Here is a 24,916-nt window from a genome sequence, read left to right as displayed (position 1 = left end):
CCCTATATAGTGCACTAATTTTGACCAGAGCACTATAGGGAATAGGGTGTTATTTGGGCAGGGTTGGGGAATAACGGATTACATGTAATCTGTTACATGTAAGGGATTACAAAACCGGTAACTGTAATCCGTTACACTCCCAGCATAAGTATTGTAATCAGATTACAGATAACCTTTGAATAACTAGATGATTACTTCGAGGATTAATTTAAATTCAGAAAAACACTTTGACACTGTTTTCTCAATAACATTGAAATCAGCATTGAAAAAAGGCGGAAGTTTAAGTTTGTTCCACCTGAGCGAGTCTGACAACAAGTCAGAGACCACTATGATGACACACCAAATGTGTTTGATGGATCGCTGGAAAAGAGCAGGAATAAGCTTTTGTAGGCTACAGTCCAAGCTGTGTCTTCCAATAGTGCGACTGCAGTCGGCATCCAAAGATTATCCAACTTGAATAAACGCTTGGAGGTAAGGATGACAGCAGTGGTTTAGTCTACGGTGATACGGATATCACTTATTATTGATATCTACATATGAATCAGTGTGATTCTCATTTAGCTATTTGCGCCTTACGGATTGTGGTTGTTGTGTATGGCTGTTCACAAATCTAAATGTGTATTTGAACCCAATAATGTTTGAATTCAAGAAGTTTAAGTTGCCTATCAATCATTGTTTTTCAAACCAGTGGACAGCCAGTCAAAAATGCGCTCTTGCAACAGCTGCATATTGCGGATCCCAGTTTATGGAATAAAAATTGGCCGTTTATTGCTCAATCTAATTCATGCCGATAAAAACAATTAAATTCATAGGCCTTTTAAAATTATGAACTTGGATTAGCTAACACAACGTGCCATTGGAACACAGGAGTGATGGTTGCTGATAATGAGCCTCTGTACGCCTATGTAGATATTTCATTAAAAATGTAATTTCCAGCTTTCCAGCTACAAGTCATTTACAACATTAACAATGTCTACACTGTATTTCTGATCAATTTGATGTTATTTTAATGGACTTTTTTTTTTTGCTTTACTTTAAATAACAAGGACATTTCTAAGTGACCCCAAACTTTTGAACGGCAGTGTACATTTTTGTCTTCTTCTGTAACGGTTGTCATATGAAGGAGAAGAGGACCAAGGTGCAGCGTGGTATGTGTCCATATCTTTTAATAAAGAATTGAACACTTAACAAAAACAATAAACCAACAACGGAAAACAGTTCTGGCTGGTGCAGACACACAACAGAAAACAGAAAATAATCACCCACCCAACACAATAGAAAACAGGCTACCTAAATATGGTTCTCAATCAGGGACAACGATTGACAGCTGCCTCTGATTGAGAACCATACAAGGCCAAACACAGAAATAGCAAATCATAGAAAAACTAACATAGACAACCCACCCAACTCACACCCTGACCATACTAAAACAAAGACATAAAATAAGGTCAGAATGTGACATCTTTTAATGCCTCTTAAGGGGAAAGTAATCTAAAAGTAATTGAATGTAATCAAATTATGTTACTGAGTTTGGCTAATCTGAAATTACATTACTGATGACAATTTTGGACAGGTAACTAGTAACTGTAATGGATTACATTTAGAAAGTAACCTACCCAACCCTGTATTTGGGAGGCACCCTTTGACTCTTTAGCTTGGTGGTGTGCCCTCTAGCAGCGCCAGTCCCATGTGGAGCCCTGTGCTGCTGGACACAGGCAGGCTGTATGTTGAGAGGGGTGACAGCACCAGAATGGCCCGCTGAGACTGGGAGTGGGTGGGTCTGCTCTGTTTGCAAGGATGTGGACTCTGTTTTAAATGTGAATAATCACTTCTGTTGTTCCATCCTGTTCCAAACTCAACAATACTACTGGAAGGTTATCAAGTTTCAAGATCTACTTTTATTATTATTTAGTTTAAACTTCACTATTGCCAACTGCTGTAACGCGGTTTGTCTGAGGAAGAAGGAGTAGACCAAAGCGCAGCACGTGTTCATATTTCCTTTAATTAACTGAACACTAAATACAAAAGAACAAGAGAATAAATGAAAACCGAAACAGTCCCATATAGTGCAAACACTGAAACGGAAAACAACTACCCACAAACACCAGGTGGGAACAGGCTACCTAAATATGGTTCTCAATCAGAGACAACGATTGACAGCTGCCTCTGATTGGGAACCATACCAGGCCAAACACATAGAACTATAACACACAGAACAAACATAGAATGCCCACCCCAACTCACGCCCTGACCAAACTAAAATAGAGACATAAAAAAGGAACTAAAGTCAGGACGTGACAACTGTATCTTATCATCATATCTTAATCTCAAATTCTAGAGGCTGTAATGTTGTGGCAGTAACATGGCTGTTTTAATGAACCGGAAAGCTTACTGGGGTCTGTGTTAACCAGTTGATATTCATTATAATCCCGGTGTTTAGGCTCAATGGTTTCTTCTTCACAAGGTGCCACAGGCTTCCTGTCCTGTTGAACACCACTGTGAATGGAGACGGGCTGAGAGTGGTGTTAGAGAATGGGTGTGGGCGGGGGCCTGGGGTTAGAGAGGGGGTTGTTGGGGAATGGTGAGTTTGGGGAGGAGAGATTAGCATTCTCCCTCTCGTTCATCTCTCTCCTTCTTTTTACTCTCTTCATTCTTTCAATTCAATTCAATTCAATTCAAGGGGCTTTATTGGCATGGGAAACATATGTTAACATTGCCAAAGCAAGTGAGGTAGATACTATTCAAAAGTGAAAACATTCCACTCACAGAAGTTCCAAAAGAATAAAGACATTACAAATGTCATATTATGTATATATACAGTGTTGTAACGATGTACAAATGGTTAAAGTACAAAAGGGAAAATAAATAAGCATAAATATGGGTTGTATTTACAATGGTGTTTGTTCTTCACTGGTTGCCCTTTTCTTATGGCAACAGGTCACAAATATTGCTGCTGTGTTGGCACACTGTGGTATTTCACCCAGTAGATATGGGAGTTTATCAAAATCGGGTTTGTTTTCAAATTCTTTGTGGATCTGTGTAATCTGAGGGAAATATGTGTCTCTAATATGGTCACACATTGGTGCAGGAGGTTAGGAAGTGCAGCTCAGTTTCCCCCTTGTTTTGTGGGCAGTGTGCACATAGCCTTCTCTTGAGAGCTAGGTCTGCCTACAGCGGCCTTTCTCAATAGCAAGGCTATGCTCACTTAGTCTGTACATAGTCAAAGCTTTCCTTAGGTTTGGGTCAGTAACTGTGGACAGGTATTCTGCCACTGTGTACTCTCTGTTAAGGCCCAAATAGCATTCTAGTTTGCTGTTTAATTGTTAATTCTTTCCAATGTATCAAGTCATTATCTTTTTGTTTTCTCATGATTTGATTGGGTCTAATTGTGTTGAACGGCTCTTTTCTGGATTTTGATAATTAGTGGGTATCGGCCTCTCTCTCTCTATCTTTCGCAGTCTCTCTCTCTTTCTCCCGGGTATCGGCCTAATTCTGCTCTGCATGCATTATTTGGTGTTCTTTCTCCTCTGTCTTTTACCTGAGTCCATTTGTCAGCGTGGTAGAGAGACTCCCATCTCCTGAGTAAACTTGTAGGTCGTCATTGTAAATAAGAATGAGTTTTTAACTGACTTGCCTAGTTAAATAAAGGTTAATTGTAAAAAACTAATTTACTTGCCACTTGTGTGCAAGTCCACACTCCACAGCGGAGGATTGTTTTGGGCAGGGCGGGTCCTAACAATAATGTTTTTCTAAGCCCTCCCATGTCCTCCTCCCTGTCTCGTCCTCCTCCCTCAGTCAGTTCACTGGCTTTCTTCTGGTATTTATATTTCCCTCCAGACCCGCGTTCAGGAGTTCAGTCGGTTCCTCTCCCTCTCTCACACAGACAGACACTGGATAGAGCTCAGCAAGGTGGGCAGTACTCTAAGTACTGATCTGCCACTGGCTGCTGTCTGATCACCTGACCTGGAGAGGTGTAGCTGGCACTCCTCCTCCCTCCCCTCTAGCCTCTCAGCTCTCCTTCCGAGCCCCAGACTTTCAGATCAGAGGCCAGTGTAGTGTGTGTGTGTGCAAGTCTAGCAGTGCCAGTGCTGCAGTAGCAGTCATGTACAGGGATCTGTCTGACAGTCACTCTGAGTCCCAGGGACCAGACAGTGAGTGTCTGGGCAGCAGTATGAGTCAGGACAGCCAGGATTGTCTGGGCAGTATGACCCAAGAGAGCCAGGATATCTACCTAAGGATGGACCACCACCGGCGTCGCTCCGGATACCGCCTGGGACGCATAATTGCCCGGCAACAGCTGCTCCGGAGGATAGCTGGAGGTAGGAGGAGGAATGGTAGCTCTAGTCCAGGGTGTTGTATGCGGCTTGCTGACTCAGTCTTAAGCGGCAGCAAGCCTCACCTGATGCCCTGGACTAGAGCTAGTGGAGTGGATACTGTAGTAGGAGTGGTGGTGGAAACTCACTCTAAGTGTGTAAGGACATGGCAAGGTGCTGGACCCAGTCATGGAGTAACTCTGGTGTTGCTTAACTTAATAACACTTTTAGCAAGCTGTGTAAAGGGTGACTAATATTGTTGTTCTAGACTAGCACACCACAGTGTTCCTATATTCCAGAGGGTTGATTTTGTGGACTATTCCCTAAGTATGTAACATACCTGGGCTGTGTCATTCGCTGAATTGTTGTTTTGATCCTAAATACGATATGCAAGTCAAGACAGCTCAGAACACCACAGTAGGCGTGTGTTGGGAGCATGACAAGCTATCAGCCTCACCTGAACCTTGATACAGTAGGTGACCTACAGTGCCTTAAGAAAGTATTCACACTCCTTGACGTTGTCCACATTTTGTTGTGTTACAGCCCGAATGGATTAAATGTAGATTTTGTGTTACTGGCCTACACACAATACTCCATAATGTCAAATTGGAATTAGACATTTTTACAAAATAATTAAAAATGAAAAGCTGAAATGTCTTGAGTCAATAAGTATTCAACCCCTTTGTTAAAGCAAACCTAAATAAGTTCAGGAGTAAACATGTGCTTAACAAGTCACATAATAAGTTGCAATAATAGTGTCTATCATGATTTTTGAATGACTCTTCTCTGTACCCCACATATACAATTATCTGTAAGGTCCCTCAGTCGAGCAATGAATTTCAAACACAGATTCAACCACAAAGACCAGGGAGAGTTTCCAATGCCTTGCAAAGAAGCAGACGTTGAATATTATCTCTTTGGGCATGGTGAAGTTATTAATTACACTTTGGATGACGTATCAATACACCTAGTCACTACAAGAGAGGAAGGAAACCGCTCTAGGATTTCACCATGAAGCCAATGGTGACTTTAAAACAATGACAAAGTTTAATGGCTGTGATAAGAGAAAACTGAGGATGGATCAACAACATTGTAGTTACTCCACAATACTAACTTAATTGACAGAGTGAAAAGAAGGAAGCCTGTATAGATTACAAATATACCAAAACATGCATCCTGTTTGTAATAAGGCACTGAAGTAAACTGCAAAAAATGTGGCAAGGAAATTAACTTTATGTCCTGAACAGAAAGCGTTATGTTTGAGGCAAATCCAACATCACTGAGTACCACTCTTAAAATTTTTAAGCATGTTGGTGGCTGCATTGTATTATGGGTATGCTTGTCATTGGCAAGGACTGGGGAGTTTATTACAATAATAAGAAATGGAGTAGCGCTAAGCAAAGGCAAAATACTAGAGGTAAACCTGGTTCAGGCTTCTTTCCAACAGAGACTGAGAGACAAAGTTACCTTTCAGCAGGAGCACAAGTCCACATTTACACAGGAGTTGCTTACCAAGACGACATTGAATGTTCCTGAGTGGCCTGGCTACAGGTTTGACTTAAATCGGCCAAGGCAGCAGCTACTCCTCTTGTGGTCCAAACACATTAAGGCACTTATATTACATGTAAAACGAAATATAAAATAGTACATCATATAACATTATTACACAACGACATATCTACAATACAAAATGTATAATACCACCATACAATAATATTACAATGTACGTGTGTGTAGAGTGTGTGTGCTAGCGCTTGTGTGCAAATGCCTGTGTCTGTACCTTTGTGTGTGTCTCTTCTGGGTCCCCCCTTGCTTGATTATGTATGTGATATCAACAGAGGTATATTTTCTGGGTGATTTAAGTATTGACTGGCTTTCATCAAGCTGCCTACTCAGGAAAAAAACTTTAAACTAACCAGTGCCTGCAACCTGGTTCAGGTTATCAATCAACCTACCAGAATAGTTACAAACAGCACATGAATGAAATCATGAACATGTATTGATCACATCTTTATTAATGCTGCATACATTTGCTTTAAAGCAGTATCCAGATCCATAGGATCCCAATAAAGTTACCATATTTAGGAAAACTAAAGTTCCAAAGTCTGAGCCTAATATAGTGTATAAGAGGTCAAACAATACGTTTTGTAGTAATTCCTATGTTGATGTTGTTAAGCATATTTGCTGGTCTGTGGTGCATGATGAGCAGCAACCAGACGCTGTACTTGACACATCTATGAAATTGCTTATTCCAGTTACTAATAAGCATGTACCCCTTAAGAAAATGACTGTAAAAACTGTTAAATCCCCTTGGATTGATGAGGAATTGGACAGTTTTATGCTTGAGTGGGATGAGGCAAAAGGTATGGCAGCATAACCAATTGGCAAACGTAATGCAAATTGAGAAATCATGTGACTAAACAAAAGAAAAATACACTATACTATGAAACAAATGAATTATTTAAAGAATGATAGTAAAATGCTGTGTGTCACCTTGGTATAACGGGTCGGGAGACAGGCGCAGGAATGTGTATGTCATGCCCTGACCTTAGAGATCCTTATTATTCTCTATGTTTGGTTAGGTCAGGGTGTGACTCGGGTAAGGAAAGTCTATGTTTTCTATTTCTTTGTTTTTTGCTTTGTGTGGTTCCCAATCAGAGGCAGCTGTCTATCGTTGTCTCTGATTGGGGATCATATATAAGTTGTCTTGTTTTCTGTTTAGTGTCTGTACCTGACAGAACTGTGCGCTTTCGTTTTCATTTTGGTTATTTTGTTTGAGTGTTAAAAAAAAAAATCATGAACACTTTCCACGCTGCACTTTGGTCCACTCCTTTCAACGAGAGCCTTAACAGTGTAATAGTTTTAAAAATGTCTTTACCCAAATTACAACATGCCATGTACAGGCATCGGGGATGAAGACCATACAAAACACAAGTTTTTTTAATATATTTAACCAGGCAAATCAGTTAAGAACAAATTCTTATTTTCAATGACAACCCACTGTTCCTAGGCTAACTGCCTGTTCAGGGGCAGAACGACAGAGTTGTTCCTTGTCAGCTCGGGGGTTTGAACTTGCAACCTTCCGGTTACTAGTCCAACGCTCTAACCACTAGGCTACCCTGCTGCTTTTGTTTGGGTTGAGACCCAAACAAAAGAGCGAGGAGTACCTCGAATAAATACACAAGCGCACACAATGATTATCACAAGAGACGAGACCCGTAATCATCTGCGCAATACAAATGGTACGAAAGCCAAAACACACAACCAACGGACATTGGAACAATAATTGACAGCTCAATGGTGAACCAAAGGGCACACTTGAACAATTACTAATCATTGGGAAATGGGCACCAGGTGTGTGTAATAAACAGTTCCGGAGGGATCCTTGACCCCCCCCATCTCGAAGGACCATGTAAAAACTATTGGTTGATAAATCCGGAGAAATGATGGACCATGTAAAAAAGGTTGGCTGGTACGCCATCACCCGTCTGAGCGGGCGGCTGTGAATGCCCTCTCCCACTATATACTTATAACTGATTGGTTTGGTTCCGCCCACTATAGTTCTGTCCGGTTAGAACATGATGTTGAGGCCTATACTGAACACTTGGTCACCACCACATGCACACACACGCAGACACAGCTGTTTCTATTTGAGGATGTTTAGATGATTGTGGTAGTCCGGATGACTTTCAATCTAATTGTTGCAGGGATTTTCATGCACGCACAACATTCAAACATTCGTGTTATTGTCGACAATAAAAAGTCCTCCGAAACATGCGTCTTCACCCTTCAGACGACGATAGCACTCTGACCTGAGTGGGCGGGTGCAGTGTCCAGATGCACATTTCCAAGTGTTCTGAGCTTAGTCATGGACTAAAATTGATCATGCTATTTATTCCAGGATGTTTGCAAAACTGGCCCATAAAGTGCGGGTACTATCAATGCACTCAACCTTTTGTCACACACAGTGGTATTAGAGTCTGTCCAGTGAACTGACCTCCTCCATCCCCTGTTGTGGCCTGTCTCTCCTGGCTGGAGCATTCCAGCTGGCCAGCTGCATTGACGTAGCAGGCTAGGAGAGGGAGGGACTGGGCTACCACACCTGGGTTCAAATACTATTTGAAATCATTTAAAATACTTTATCTGTGCTTGAGGCAGAAAACCCCCTCTATCTTGCACTCCAGACAGGCTAGAAAAAACACTCAAAGTATTGGAAAGATTGCAAATATTATTTGAAACCATGTCTGGGGTTTACCCGGCCATAGTGACTGGTAATATAGCAGACTGTGGGAGGGAGTGACTGGGAGCTACTGGTAGTTTGTATAGTTTCACCCTGAATTCCCGGGAAGCTTGTCCAGGGGTCTTAGTCATGTTTCCGATCTGATGGCATTGCAGTGAGACTCCAGCTACGAATGTGTGGGAGTGTGTGTGGGTCCCATTCAACTGCTTATAGCCAGTCAAAGAGAGTCCATACCAATGAGTTGCTACAGTGTACAACATTCCCAGACCCATTTTGTATTATATAAACATTTGGCAGAGTAGGCCTACAGAGCTGCGACTGTGGTCCAATATCTAGCAGGGTTTTCCTGGTCCACAGAGTGAAGGAATGAGACTGCAGCAGGGTATGAGGATGAGGCCAGTCTCTCTGCAGCAGGGTATGAGGATGAGGCTAGCTTCTCTGCAGCAGGGTATGAGGATGAGGCCAGCTTCTCTGCAGCAGGGTATGAGGATGAGGCCAGGTTCTCTGCAGCAGGGTATGATGAAGCCAGCTTCTCTGCAGCAGGGTATGAGGATGAGGCCAGCCTCTCTGCAGCAGGGTATGTATGCATCCCAAATGGAACCCTATTCCTATATAGCTCCCTACTTTTGACCGGGCCCATGGGGATTTGGGGCCAGGGCCGGTCCCATTTGGGAATCAGCCTATGTGTATGAGGAAAGAGGCCTGTGTTCTATTCTAGAGGAATGTGTCTCTTTCCTGTCAATATTCCTGCAGTCCAACTCAATCTCTCTCTCTAGATCTATAGAGCAGACTGACTGCATCTCTCCCTGTATCTGCTGCTGCTGCTATTAAGGGGAGTGGAAAAACCCAACACTTCACATCCGAATATAACTATATAGGTCCTCTGTGTCCAATTCCCCCATACTCATGAACACAGACCCTCACACACGTGGTTATCCGCCCCTTTGCCCCCTCTGGCCGTACACAATACCCCCTCTGTCCACAGTCAATGATCTTTTCATGCCGTCATGGAGAGAAATTCCTCGCAGAATTCCTGTCTAACGCCCAAAGTTATTTTCATCCGAACTTGAATTTGCTTTGGATGATGTTCTACTGGCAAACCCATTGTAAAATACTCAAATACAAAACCCAGAAGATTGGTCAACTGCTCAGTCAGAGTTAATGCAATAGATCATGTCTGGAGTAGTGGATATTGGTGCTTTGGCCCTGGAATGTTTATCAAGACTAAATTCATGTATAACTGGCTGTCTATTTCTATCTCTATATATCTCAACCTATATATATAGCTGCCCATGTATCTGTAGTGGGGATATACTGCATATCAGTGGAGGCTGCTGAGGGGAGGACGGCTCATAATAATGGCTGGAATGGAATAAATGGAATGGCATCAAACACCTGGCAACTATGAATTTGATGTATTTGATACCATTCCACCTTTTAAAATGTTTTTTATTTGACCTTTATTTATACAGGTCTTTTCTCATTGAGATGACATCTCTTTTCCAAGAGAGACCTGGTCCAATAGCAGCAGGGGGAACAACGTTTCAGACAAAACAACTTACATACACTAAAACAACATTAAACAAAACTATAAACACACATACAGTACAACAACTACATATTACATTAAAAACACAAACGTCTTGACTAAATCAGCTGGCCTAAAAACAATTACATTCTTCTATGATATATACATCGATCAAGTGTTTAAACTTCACCAACGAAACTAGATCATCACATTTTAAAATGTTCAAGAGAGAATTCCAGGACTACGGTGCTAAGTAACTAAAACTATTTCTACCATGACCTGTTCTCATTTTTGGTACTGTTAGAAACAAATCAGAATGGGACCGTAATTGATATTTATTTACTGACCTGGCTAAAAAAGAACACAGATAAAATGGCATTTTACCCAATATGGCCTTATAAATAAATGTATACCCGTGTTTAAGCCTACACAAGGTCAATGATGACCAGCCAACAGAGCTGTAGAGATCACAATGATGTGTTAGACATTTCTGATTTGTAATGAACCTGAAGGCTGCATGATACACTGAATCAAGTGCTCTCAGGGTAGTGGCTGAGGCCTGCATATATATAACATCACTCAAATCTAAAACCGACAGTAATGTACATCGTACCAGCTCCTTCCTGGCATAAAAAAACAAGCCTTATGCCGGTAATACAATCCTTTTTTCAGCTTGAGCTTCCTTATCAAGTTCTCTACATGCACAGTGAAGCTCAGCTTATCATCCCACACACCCAAATATTTGTACACTTTAACTTGCTCTATAGTATGTCCAGCCAATGTAGCAATGACATGATTTGTAGCAATGACATGATTTGTAACATGCCTGGCATTTGAAAATACCATGCATTTTGTTTTACCCAAATTTAGAATCAGCTTTAAATCATACAGATTCTGTTGTATGATGTTAAATGCTCTTTGGGCATTTTCAAAAGCTGAAGATAAACTACTACCACTTGAATAAAGAACAGTATCATCTGCATAAAAATTAACATCCGCTGTTTCAGTAAGATCCCCAATGTTGTTGATATACAAAATGAACAACAGTGGGCCCAAAATAGAACCTTGCGGAACACCTGAGCACACCTCTATGGACTCAGATTTACAACTATCCACCATTACACATTGTGTATGATTTGATAGGTACTTTATAAACCAGTCTAGAGCATGACCAGTAATTCCACAACATTTGAACCTTTGCACTAACACAGCATGGGTCCACAGTGTCAAAAGCCTTCGACAAATCAATAAAAACAGACACACAATGTAACTTCTTATCAAGAGCACAGTGGATGTCATTTAAAACCTTCAATGTTGCTGAAACAGTGCTGTGGCCAGACCTAAAACCTGATTGCATTCCATCTAAGATGTTGTTTTCTTGGAAGTAGACCTTTAGGTGCCTACTAACTAAGGACTCCAGTACCTTTGACAGTACAGACAATTTTGATATGGGTCGATAGTTGTCATGTAGCGAAGGATCTCCACCTTTCAGGAGAGGCAGTACAAAAGCAGATTTCCATAACTTGAGGATTTCCTTAACATTGAGCGTGAGGTTAAAAATACATGTTCAGGGGGAGCAATGATGTGTGCAGCTAGGTGTAGGAGGCGGGGGTCTAGTTCATCAGATTTTTTAAAATACATTTCTTTCAGGGCTTTACACACTTCTGAAACAGAGAAGGATGAAAAGGAGAACCTGGTAAAGGAGTGCACAGGGGTGTCAGGTAAATTCATAGGGGGCTCAATTATACCTTTGACCTTTTCAAATAAACTGCCTGCGTCTAAAGAATGCAGATTCAAGGCTTTCAGAATGGAGGTTCTTTCAGTTACAATCTGCGTATCTACCAACAATTGTTTGGGAAGATATGTATATTTTTTAAAGACTGAAATGGTGCTTTACTGTGGTAGAACTCTAAACCATGAAGAAAGGCTGGCTCGCTGACACCATTTGTTTTCCTCATGTCTTCACTGAGGGGTCTGTGTTTGGAACAGGTCCTCCTGTCCAGTCTGACCTCCTAGCTGACCCCCGAGCCTGATCCTCTAGTGGCACTTCACAATGGCCCTCTGACCCCCTGTCAATCTCTTGTTGTAGCCAGTGGCTCCATTCTCTCTCTGTGAAGACAATTAGCTCTCTCTCTCTGTCTCAGGGCCCAGGACACTGTTGGCACCTCATCTACTGGTAGGAGTTACAGCCTGGCAGCTGAATAGTAATAGGCTGGAGATAATCGGTCTGTCTCTCCTCAGGAGGACTGGGATAACTAGCAGTGTGGACTGAAGGTGCAAGGTTGTAGTGTACTGTAGATTACATGACATGGTGGTTCTGTACTGTAGATTACATGACTTGGTTGTTGTGTACTGTAGATTACATGACATGGTGGTTGTGTACTGTAGATTACATGACTTGGTTGTTGTGTACTGTAGATTACATGACTTGGTTGTTGTGTATTGTAGATTACATGACTTGGTTGTTGTGTACTGTAGATTACATGACTTGGTTGTGTACTGTAGATTACATGACTTGGTTGTTGTGTACTGTAGATTACATGACTTGGTTGTTGTGTACTGTAGATTACATGACTTGGTGGTTGTGTACTGTAGATTACATGACTTGGTGGTTGTGTACTGTAGATTACATGGCTTGGTGGTTGTGTACTGTAGATTACATGACTTGGTTGTGTTGTGATTACATGACTGTAGATTACACTGTAGATTACATGGCTTGGTGGTTGTGTACTTGATTACATGACATGGTGGTTGTGTTGTGTACTACTGTAGATTACATGACTTGGTTGTGTACTGTAGATTACATACTACTGTAGATTATGATGACTGTAGATTACATGACTTGGTTGTTGTGTACTGTAGATTACATGACTTGGTGGTTGTGTACTGTAGATTACATGACTTGGTTGTTGTGTACTGTAGATTACATGACTTGGTGGTTGTGTACTGTAGATTACATGGCTTGGTGGTTGTGTACAGTAGCTGTATGACTTAAGGGTTATTATGCATCATAGAACACGACCCTGATGGTGGCAGACAAGGACTTCTTATCTATTTCTCTAGGGAAAGTGATGTGTCGCACAGGCTACAGGCCAAATGATAACCCTGGTCCCATTTAGCAGCAGTCCTGCCTCTCCTACAGCCTGTGTGTTTAACCTGACAGCTGTCATGTGCAGACCAGCCCAGTCATAGAGCAGGCTAATGATTGTCTACATACCTGATAATCCAGTGTAACGATACACACAAGTCACATATTAACAGAACCAGGCTGGAAAACTCTCACTGCTCAGCTCAACTCAAAGGTCAATCACGTTCCTGAGGGGAAATGCTTACTAGCGGAATAATTTCCCAGTGCAAAGTGGCACAAATCAAGTCAATAACTAGGTACTAACTAATTGTATCTCAGTAACAGTTACTGAAATAATACTTTATTAGGTCAGTATGTATTAACTGTGGACTGTGATTGTGTCATTTGAAAGTGAAGTCCAGGCCTCTCTTGATCTTTACATTAACCTCAGATGGAGTGTGTGTGGGTGTATGTTTGTATTTGTGTGTGTGCACGTGCGTGCGTGTGTGTGTGTGTGTGTGTGTGTGTGTGCGTGCGTGTGTGTGTGTTGGAACATAAACAGGGTGTTTTCATGGCAATTCGAGTGGAATAAGATGTTAGAGATGAGAGGTTATTGGTTGTGCCTCCTGGTGATTCAGTAGCCTGTCGTCACTGTTCCACTCGGTTTCCTCACTTCACTGGGTTCATCCTTTCTGCTGTCCTCCTCTGGCAGTGATGTGTAACTGCACCACCACATGGAGAGAGTGTGTGTGTGTGTGTGTGTGTGTGTGTGTGTGTGTGTGTGTGTGTGTGTGTGTGTGTGTGTGTGTGTGTGTGTGTGTGTGTGTGTGTGTGTGCGTGCGTGCGTGTGTGTGTGTTGGAACATAAACAGGGTGTTTTCATGGCAATTCGAGTGGAATAAGATGTTAGAGATGAGAGGTTATTGGTTGTGCCTCCTGGTGATTCAGTAGCCTGTTGTCACTGTTCCACTCGGTTTCCTCACTTCACTGGGTTCATCCTTTCTGCTGTCCTCCTCTGGCAGTGATGTGTAACTGCACCACCACATGGAGAGAGTGTGTGTGTGTGTGTGTGTGTGTGTGTGTGTGTATGTGTGTGTGTGTGTGATCTCCTAGCCCTGTACGTGTGATAGCTGTTTGTCTGTTTGTCAGTTATTCATGAGGATCTTTCTCCAGTTGTATTACACAGCTCATGGAAAACCAAATGACAGTGTTTGCAATCAAAGACAGGAGAATTACAGCATACAGGCTTACATTATGACAGGGAAACAGCATTGACAGACACCAACATTATATTACCCCCCACACACACACACACACACACACACACACACACACAGCTTATAATAGGTGACTGATTTACAGAGGGCAGCTGTCAAAGTGCACATGCATGTCCATTAGCAGGAGGACAAGGTTACTAACTACATAGAACTCAGTTGTGTTATAGACTGCACTGAGGGGGGTTAGAACAGAGAGAGAGACTGCCAGTAAGACTGTTGTGGTTGTGGCAGCAGTAGCAGGAGGACAGCCAGGCATGCAGTGGTGTGGTGTGGGGACCATCTCTCTCTCTCTGTCTCTCTCTCTGGCTGGAGCCTGTTTCCTCTCCCTGTATCTGCACCCAGAGACCCACCAATGCCAACCAACAGGTACCTCTCTACTCTCTCTCTACAGCCTGCCCTATACAGTACCTGTGGCCACAGGTATTAGCCCTCTCTATAACTCTCTGGCCTCACACAGGTCTGTGGATTTTTCATGCCGATGTCTAGTTTGATAACACTGCTCTATATCTCGTAGACCAAAAACAACAGAAGATAAAAAGGCGTTGTTTGATGTTATCATTCTTCTGAGAAAAGAAAACTTCTGAAATAAGTGTAATCATTTAGTAGCTACCATTAGTTCACTTTTTGGGAACTTACATCAATCATCTGGTATGGTAGTGTTACAATGTCCCATACTGAACTACTCAGGTTATCTCTTAACTTAACAACTAACACTCTGGATGCATCCCGAATGGAATCATATCCCCTATATAGTGGCCTTCTTTTGACCAAAGTCCTTTGGGCCCTATATAGGGAATAGGGTGCCATTTGCGACTCATGGTCTGATTCCTGAACGGCGAGGAGGGCTGGTGGTGGTACACAATGTGTTGAGAGGGGGTGACAGACGTATGCCTTGTTGAAATGAAAAAGGAAATCTCCAAAAGCCAAAGTTGATGTTTTTCTCTCCTCTATGAAGGGCCTCCAAGATAGCTGTCAAAACACTTTAGCATGTGTGGGAAAATGGCCCCGCTCCAGCGCCTGGAAGTGTTTATGTAGAATTTGGGGCTGAGGCGGGGGCTAAAGCTTGAGATTGATCACTGTATGTATCTCACAGAATGCATGGCTGTTTGATTTATGATCTGTTTGGAGCTGCTGGCTGAGTGGGGTAGAGGTGTGAGGGGCTGTGGAGAGTGTACGGGATGGGATCTGTCGAGGTGTTTTCTCAGCCCTGCCTGGGGTCGTGAGGTTTCCTGGTACAGGCCTCTCTTCCAGGGTTTCTCTTCCAGGACTTGGTAAAGGGATTCATGTGGGTCAGGGTGAGGTTTAGATCTGGGAAGTACTATGGTCAAGAGTAGTGGGGAGACGGAAACACCACTACTCTATGAGACCAGACCCGACCACTACCCTATCCTTCCCTCAGCCAGGAACAGGTCTGTAAATCACAGTGATGCTTGAAGAAATGTAAAGCTCGGGTGTATCTCTGAGATCATGACCGGTCTTCACCATGTAGAAGCTCTGATTTAGAACATATGTGATGTCTGCTTTTTTAAAACAACTTGAAGTAACCCCCCATGTCTTTAACCCCTTGAGGATGCATCATTCTAAAAGGTTCACTGTGTTTAAACTAAAGGGGCAGCAGCCATATAACAAATTCAGAGTCAGAAGGGGTTTTTACATCCCTGTGGGCGTTGGATGTTTTGGTGCTGTTGTCATAGTAGACATTGTAGACAGTGGTGGGTGTGAGAGTGACTGTCAAGGTATGTTGTTGTAAGTATGTCTTTGTGTCTTGTGTAGTTGAGACATGGTATGTGTCACTGTGTTGTCTAACGTATCTATTGTTCTAATAGCATTAGAAGTCTGCTCTGTGCTGGGTGAAAGGATTGGTGACTATGTTGGGAGAGAGAATCGGAGAGTCAGTTTAAGAGCTGTTTTTCTGCCAGATGAAAGGCTGGTCTTTCTGGGTGATCTTCCGAGCTGTTCCATGGGGTGCATGCAGTGTTGCTACAGCTGTGCTGTTCTTGTTTCAACTCCATACCAGAGTATGCAAGCGGAGCTGAGCTGGAGCGGAAATTTTACTGGAGCGCAAGAGCGAGATTCCCAAAGGCTGGAGCGTCGGCCTTCTCGCCAGCTCCAAATTCACGGCAGTAGCTCTCCAGTAGAGCTCCCTTCACGAATTCAGGACATGTCTGGCCCACCATGCATTTGTAGTCTACTTGTGTGCTGCAAAAGTCCCTTGCTTTAGCTACTGTTAAATCAAATCAAATTGTATTTGTCACATGCGCCGAATATAACAGGTGTAGACCTTACAGTGGAACGCTTACTTACAAGCCCTTAACCAACAAGGCAGTTTAAGAAATAGAGTGAAGAAAATATATGCTAAATAAACTAAAGTAAAAAATTAAACACAATAGGATTACATAATAATAACGAGGCTATATACAGGGGCTACCGGTACCGAGTTAATGTGCGGAGTTGCAGGAAAGTCAAGGTCATTTTTGGTGCCTTCCTCTGACACCGCCTAGTATACAGGTCCTGGATGGCAGGAAGCTTGGCTCCACTGATATATTGGGCCATACACACTACCCTCTGTAGCTCCTTACGGTCGGATGCCGAGCAGTTGCCATATCAGGCGGCGATGCAACCAGTCAGGCTCTCAATGGTGCAGCTGTAGAACCTTTTGAGGATTGTAGTAGGGTGTAGTAGGGTGAGGCCAGGTGCTGCAGACTGTTCTAGTGCCCTCGCCAATTCGTTGATATATATGTTGAAGAGGGTGGGGCTTAGGCTGCATCCTTGTTTCACCCCCTGGCACTGTGGAAATAAATGTGTGTTTTTTGCCAATTTTATCTGCACATTTGTTGTTTGTTTAGATGGATTTTAAAATATTGTATGTTTTTCCCCAACACCACTTTCAATCAATTTGTTTAGCAGGCCCTCTGGCCATTTGGTAAAAAGCCAATTTCACATTTGCTCTGTACATTGTTTTCGCTGAGGAAATGTACAAGTCTGCTGGTAATGATAATGCAGACGATTTTCCCAAGGTTGCTGTTGACGCATATCCCAAGGTAGTTATTGGGGTCAAATTTGTCTCCACTTTTGTGGATTGGGGTGACTAGTCCTTGGTTCCAAATATTGGGGAATATGCCAGAGCTGAGAATGATGTTAAAGCGTTTAAGTATAGCTAGTTGGAATTCGTAGTCTGTATATTTTATCATTTCATTTAGGATACCATCAACCCCACAGGCCTTTTTGGGTTGGAAGATTTATATTTTGTCCAGTAGTATTCAATGTAATTGGAGAATCTAGTGGGTTCCGGTTTGTCTTTAATATTTCATTCTAAGATTTGTATTTGATAATGTATATGTTTTTGCTGTTTGTTCTTTGTTATAGAGCCCAAAACATTGGAGAAGTGGTTTATCCATACATCTCCGTTTTGGATAGATAACTCTTTGTGTTGTTGTTTGTTTAGAGTTTTCCAGAAGTGGTTAGATTCTATGGACTCTTCAATTACATTGAGCTGATTTCTGACATGCTGTTCCTTCTTTTCCCCTAGTGTGTTTCCGTATTGTTTTAGTGATTCACCATAGTGAAGGCATTCTCTCTCTCATACACTCCCACTGTCTCTCTCTCTCTCTCTCTCTCTCTCTCTCTCATACACTCCCACTGTCTCTCTCTCTCTCTCTCTCTCTCTCTCTCTCTCACACTCCCACTGTCTCTCTCTCTCTCTCTCTCTCTCTCATACACTCCCACTGTCTCTCTCTCTCTCTCTCTCTCTCTCTCTCTCATACACTCCCACTGTCTCTCTCTCTCTCTCTCTCTCTCTCTCTCTCTCTCTCACACTCCCACTGTCTCTCTCTCTCTCTCTCTCTCTCTCTCTCATACACTCCCACTGTCTCTCTCTCTCTCTCTCTCTCTCTCATACACTCCCACTGTCTCTCTCTCTCTCTCTCTCTCTCTCTCTCATACACTCCCACTGTCTCTCTCTCTCTCTCTCTCTCTCTCTCTCACACTCCCACTGTCTCTCTCTCTCTCTCTCTCTCTCTCTCTCTCATACACTCCCACTGTCTCTCTCTCTCTCTCTCTCTCTCTCTCTCTCTCTCTCACTCCCACTGTCTCTCTCTCTCTCTCTCTCTCTCTCTCTCTCACACTCCCACTGTCTCTCTCTCTCTCTCTCTCTCTCTCTCTCATACACTCCCACTCTATCTCACTTGCCTCACATGGTGTTGGGTAGATTAGGGAGTGAGTGGGAAAGAAAGGAAAGGGGGGTACCTAGTCAGTTGTACAACTGAATGCCTTCAACTGAAATGTGTCTTCTGCATTTAACCCAACCCCTCTGAATCAGAGAGGTGAGGGGGGCTGCCTTAATCGACATCCACGTCTTCGGCGCCCGAGGAACAGTAGGTTAACTGCCTAGCTCAGGGACAGAACAACAGATTTTTACCTTGTCAGCTGGGGGTTCAATCCAGCAACCTTTCGGTTACTAGCCCAACGCTCTAACCGCTAGGCTACCTGCCGCCCCATTCACTGCCGCCCCTATCACAACCCTCCTGGTAGAACGTATTGAAGTATGGGCTGTGGTACGGGGGCATGAGGGGGTATTGTATGGGCTGTGGTACGGGGGCATGAGGGGGTATTGTATGGGCTGTGGTACGGGGGAATGAGGGGGTATTGTATGGGCTGTGGTACGGGAGCATGAGGGGGTATTGTATGGGCTGTGGTATGGGGGCATGAGGGGGTATTGTATGGGCTGTGGTACGGGGGCATGAGGGGGTATTGTATGGGCTGTGGTATGGGAGCATGAGGGGGTATTGTATGGGCTGTGGTATGGGGGCATGAGGGGGTATTGTATGGGATGTGGTACGGGGGCATGAGGGGGTATTGTATGGGCTGTGGTACGGGGTCATGAGGGGGTATTGTGTGGGCTGTGGTACGGGGGCATGAGGGGGTATTCTATGGGCTGTGGTACGGGGGCATGAGGGGGTATTGTATTGAAGTATGGGCTGTGGTATGGGGGCATTAGGGGATATTGTGTGTAGTGGTGGTGGAGAGGTATTAGGATGTAGCCCTGAGGGTGGCAAGAGGACCATGATGGAAACATGGGGGATGTTAATTAAAAACTGAAACGTAAAAATAGACCCACGTTGTTCCCACAACACTGGCAGAGTGACTTGGGGGCTGAGCCTGAAGCCGGCGCTTGGAAGGTGGTAGGGGGTATGGGGAGGGTAAAGTGTACCAGCAGAACCTGGGGCTAGGCTATATTAATAATCCATCTACTGCCTCGCCAGCACTCTGCTAGGCTCTCACTGGACCTATTACTGCCTATTCCTGGCTCTGTGTACAACTGCCTACGTACAACCAGTCACCTAGGGTCTCTCCATTGAGGCTACAGACTACTATTTATAGACAACTACTTAAGCCTCAATTAGCTCTTCCTGTTGTCCATGCACAATTGAACTCTGTTAGACAAGGAAATGTTAGACAGAGACAGGAGGAAATGTAGGCTTGTTTCAGACATGAGACATCTGTGGTGGTGGTTGTGGTTGACTAGAAGGGGCATATTGTTTCCTCCTGCCTGTCTGTCTGCCTCAGGTTGTTAATGTAAGGTAGTGTGATCACTGAGTAGGTGTTTCTGGTGTTATTCTAAGGTAGTGTGATCATAATTGTGTGCAGCAGTAGTCTGTTTGTGACCAGGCTGCTGTCCCTCCTGAATCCTTCCCCAGGGCAGTCAGACAGACAGCAGGGGAGTATTGCCCTAAACTATTGTTTTCACAGCCACAGCTCTCGCTCGGTCGCTCTTTCTATCCATTCTTTATTTTTCTTTCTTTGTTTCTTTGTTTCTTTCTTTACTCTCTCTCTCTCTCTCTCTCTCTCTCTCTTATGCACTCAATAGTAAATAGGGAGTAGGGTACCATTTGGGATGCTTTCTGAGGATCTAAGTAAGATTCATGGCTGCTGATTGTTGACGGTTTATGTCATGGTTTTATGTCATGCTTTGGTTTTCCCCACTTTAGCTGCCCACGGTTTTCCATTCCGTCGATTTGCTGGAAAAACATCTGGATCAAGAAACTCCCCCTCCACCCCGTCCTCCCTCTCCCTCCCCTTCCCGCCTCCTCCCTTACTCCCCCTCTAAATCGAACAATGTCCAGCTCTCTGACTATGTGACAGGGAGGAGGTGGTAGAGGGGTAAGATCTGGGATGAGTAAAGGATTCTCAAGCAACGGATCCAAACTATACTCTTTTTTATGTAGCATTTGATTGTAGTGATGAGGTTTCATTGGGATTACATCTTTGGAGAGAAAAGTCCCACATTGCACACAGGCATTGGTACGCACAGCTCCTGTTGCTTGGCTCCTGGCATGATGTTCTCTGCCAAAAATGTGCTGAGAGAGATGTAGTGGGCAGAGCTGGGTAGGAGGGTACCGGGGGGTAGGGTAGGGATAGAGGAGGGGTAGAGGAGGGTTAAAGGAGGGGTAGGGTAGGGATAGAGGAGGGGTAGGGGAGGGTAGAGGAGGGATAGAGGAGGGGAGTGGTAGAGGAGGGGAGGGGAGGGTAGAGGAGGGATAGAGGAGGGGTAGGGGAGGGATAGAGGAGGGGAGTAGTAGAGGAGGGGAGGGTAGAGGAGGGATAGAGGAGAGGTAGGGGAGGGAAGAGGAGGGATAGAGGAGGGGAGTGGTAGAGGAGGGGGAGGGTAGAGGAGGGATAGAGGAGGGGTAGGGGAGGGAAGAGGAGGGGAGTGGTAGAGGAGGGGAGGGTAGAGGAGGGATAGAGGAGGGGAGTGGTAGAGGAGGGGAGGGTAGAGGAGGGATAGAGGAGGGGTAGGGGAGGGATAGAGGAGGGGAGTGGTAGAGGAGGGGAGGGAAGAGGAGGCGGGGGTAGGGGAGGGGTAGAGGAGGGTAGAGGTAGAAGAGGGGAGGGTAGAGGAGGGTTAGGGGAGGGTAGAGGAGGGATAGAGGAGGGGAGTGGTAGAGGAGGGGAGGGTAGAGGAGGGATAGAGGAGGAGTGGGTTAGGGGAGGGTAGAGGAGGGGTAGGGGAGGGGTAGAGGAGGGAAGAGGAGGGGGTAGAGGAGGGGAGGGGTAGGGGAGGGGTAGAGGAGCGTAGAGGAGGGATAGAGGAGGGGAGTGGTAGGGATAGAGGAAGGGAGTGGTACAGGAGTGGAGGGTAGAGGAGGGATAGAGGAGGGGCTCCTCTACCCTCCCCGATAGAGGAGGGGAGGGGTAGAGGAGGGTAGAGGTAGAGGAGGGGTAGGGGAGGGGTAAAGGAGGGTAGAAGAGGGATAGAGATGGGGTAGAGGAGGGGTATAGGAGTAGAGAAGGGGATGGAGGAGGGGTAGAGGAGTAGAGGAGGGATGGAGGAGGGGTAGAGGAGGGATAGAGGGTACAAGGAGGGAAGAAGAGTGGGGAACAGCAGAAAGGGGTGGAGCTGGAGAGAGATCAGAGGGTGGCCACATGGCGGTTTGAGGGTAGATGGAAAGAGAGGGAGAGAGAGAGAAGGAGAAAAGGAGAGGGGATTGAGAAGCAGGGATGTTTGGATGTGAAAGGGATCCGTAGAGATCAGTATCGCTCAGCAGCAGGTCGTGGTACTAGGAAGCTGGAATCTAACGTTACTTACTGCTGTGTGGGAAGAGGAGAACTAATACATTTGTAGAACCACATCATGACTGTATGATGAGGATAACCAGTGAGTAAACCACCATCTGTTTCTTACAGTCTGGTCATTACATAGTTGAGAATATTTGGGATTTTCTATTACCTTGGACTAATACAGGGAGCATTTGTCTCTCAAGAGTTACTCTTATTTCTTTAGAATATAGACAAGTCTAGTGTAGTGATTGTATTTTTTTTTACAAGAGCATGTTTCGTTAAATCATGTTGTATAGGTGTTGATCTACAGTTAACTGTATAACCAGTTAGCTTTGTTAATAACCACTTGTATCATTCCGGACTCTCATGCATCTCTGTCATGTTGTTGGCAGCCAACCAGGCAGGCAGGGTTAGGGTAACGATTAGGGCTTGTACTAGCAGGGTCAGCTCAACCCTCCACCAGCCACTCTCCAAGTCTGCATCCCTATGAACCCTGGTCAAATGTAGTGCACTATATTATTAGGGAATAGGGTGCCATTTGGGACACTACCAGGGAATGTTCCTATAAAGGGAATCTTGTTGTGCAAGAAGAGGAAGGAGCATCCCCTGTAGGGATAGGTTGGTCGGCCACACACCTTGGTAACACACCTACTTCTGGTGACCTGCCGGACCTTTGTCCCTCCACCGTGCTGGGTTTCATGTCATTTTGGCAATGCAACATTACACTGCACACAGTAACATGATTACACTGTACACAGTAACATGATTACACTGTACACAGTAACATGATTACACTGTACACAGTGTTACAGCCATGGTTGTGTAGTAACAGGCAGTTCTCGTCCTGGCTCGCTGCCAGACCTGGGGTACGTCCCAAATGGCACTCTATTTCCTATATAGTACACTACTTTTGATGGGCCCTGGTCAAAAGTAGTGCACTTACAGGCAATAGGGTGCTATTTGGGATGCAGTCCAGCCGTTTCTCCATGGAGGAAAGGAAAAGGGACTTTGGAACGTCAGTTGGATCAGAATGTCTCGAGATTATGGAATTCCCAGATCGTATTCCCTGTTCTGTTCCCAACAGTCCAACCTCCAGCTGTGGGACAAAGAATGGAGCTGGAGGCACTCTCACCATGTGGTTTAGTAGAACAATAGGGCTCGACTGTACTCAGTACAATATACAACTGGCAGGACAGGCTAGTCGGAAGAGAGAGAAAGACCTGAACTCACAGAAAGTCTTAGTTCTTTTAGTTCTGTGACCTCTGATGCTGCTATCTTAAGACTAGTGACAGTGACTGGAGGTTTTCCTTTTCTATCATGTGTCCTTACAGCACTGCACTCAAAGACTTGTACGTAGATAGAGTTGAGCACGCTGATCCTTTGTTCCACTAAGAACTGTCTAGTTGGCCAGCTTAGTGTCAGTTATCTTTGCTGCTTGGAGATTTCTCATGTTGACTCAACCTGTGATGTGATCCTGTTATGGAGGTCATTGGAGTGATTAGTGATCTGACGTGAATGTAGAGGTAAACAAGGACATTGTCATCCAGGGACCATCTCTCTGCATTCCAAATGGTACCCTAAACCCTTTATAGTGCACTACTTTTGACCAGATCCATATGGGCTCATAAAGCTCTGCTCAAAAGTCTTACACTATTTTTTTATTTATTTCATCTTTATTTAACTAGGTAGGTTAGTTGAGAACAAGTTCTCATTTACAATTGCGACCTGGCCAAGATAAAGCAAAGCAGTTTGACACATACAACAACACAGAGTTACATGTGGAAAAAAACAAACATACAGTCAATAATACAGTAGAAAAATAAGTATATATACGATGTGAACAAATGAGGTGAGATAAGGGAGGTAAAGGCAAAAAAAGGCCATGGTGGCAAAGTAAATACAATATAGCAAGTAAAACACTGGAATGGTAGATTTGCAGTGGAAGAATGTGCAAAGTAGAATATAATGGGGTGCAAAGGAGCAAAATAAATAAATAAATACAGTAGGGGAAGAGGTAGTTGTTTGGGCTAAACTATAGATGGGCTATGTACAGGTGCAGTAATCTGTGAGCTGCTCTGACAGCTGGTGCTTAAAGCTAGTGAGGGAGATAAGTGTTTCCAGTTTCAGAGATTTTTGTAGTTCGTTCCAGTCATTGGCAGCAGAGAACTGGACGGAGAGACGTTCAAAGGAAGAATTGGTTTTGGGGGTGACCAGAGAGACAAACCTGCTGGAGCGCGTGCTACAGGTGGGTGCTGCTATGGTGACCAGCGAGCTGAGATAAGGGGGAACTTTACCTACCAGGGTCTTGTAGATGACCTGGAGCCAGCGGGTTTGGCGACAAGTATGAAGCGAGGACCAGCCAACGAGAGCCAGTGATCGCTGAGATCTTGGTTGAAAACAGCAGAGGTGTATTTAGAGGGCAAGTTGGTTAGGATGATATCTATGAGGGTGCCCGTGTTTACGGCTTTGGGGTGGTACCTGGTAGGTTCATTGATAATTTGTGTGAGATTGAGGGCATCAAGCTTAGATTGCAGGATGGTAGGGAATAGGGTGACATTTGGTACACACACTCTCCCTCTGGGAACTGTTCATATTTATTCAGTTGGTGGTCTGACCTGTTGGTCTGTGGACCAAAGTCACTAGTCATTGACATGTAGACACAGCGCTGTAATAACACAGGTTAGTCACAACACAGGTGAGTCACAAAGCAAATGGTCTCTGTGTTTGAGAGAGGAGTGGGGTATAGTATAGCCACAGAGCGGGGGTTGGAGAAAGGTGTGGTACAGACAGGACAGATTAAGTTTCAGTGGAAGGTTATCTCTGTCACAGACAGTTCTGTATGGAGACCCAGGTGGGATGAACTGTGATAATCAACTAGTGCGTCACAGAGCGTCAGACACAGACAGGCGCGGGAACAGACATACCACCCTGCATC

At 44.3% G+C, this 24,916-nt stretch overlaps 1 protein-coding gene across 5 annotated transcripts in view; it reads left to right on the top strand.

Moving 5' to 3' along the window:
- LOC112267389 (stAR-related lipid transfer protein 13) overlaps positions 1-24,916 on the top strand; it is a 117,219-nt gene that overhangs the window by 68,899 nt on the left and 23,404 nt on the right. Inside the window, exon 1 of one of the 5 annotated variants that reach the window (XM_042297334.1) lies at positions 4,027-4,319. The exons of 3 other annotated variants lie outside the window; for them this stretch is intronic. In XM_042297334.1, the coding sequence (XP_042153268.1) occupies positions 4,103-4,319 (217 nt within the window). In that variant the 5' untranslated portion in view covers positions 4,027-4,102. Of the gene's footprint in view, positions 1-4,026; positions 4,320-21,846; positions 22,079-24,916 lie in introns of those variants that run through there. One more of the 5 variants, XM_042297336.1, reaches the window with a different exon arrangement.

Source organism: Oncorhynchus tshawytscha, linkage group LG14, assembly GCF_018296145.1.
Source record: "Oncorhynchus tshawytscha isolate Ot180627B linkage group LG14, Otsh_v2.0, whole genome shotgun sequence".
NCBI classification, from domain to species: Eukaryota; Metazoa; Chordata; class Actinopteri; order Salmoniformes; family Salmonidae; genus Oncorhynchus; species Oncorhynchus tshawytscha.
Note: the sequence above shows the minus strand (reverse complement) of the source record. Positions and strands in the feature narration are given on the sequence as shown.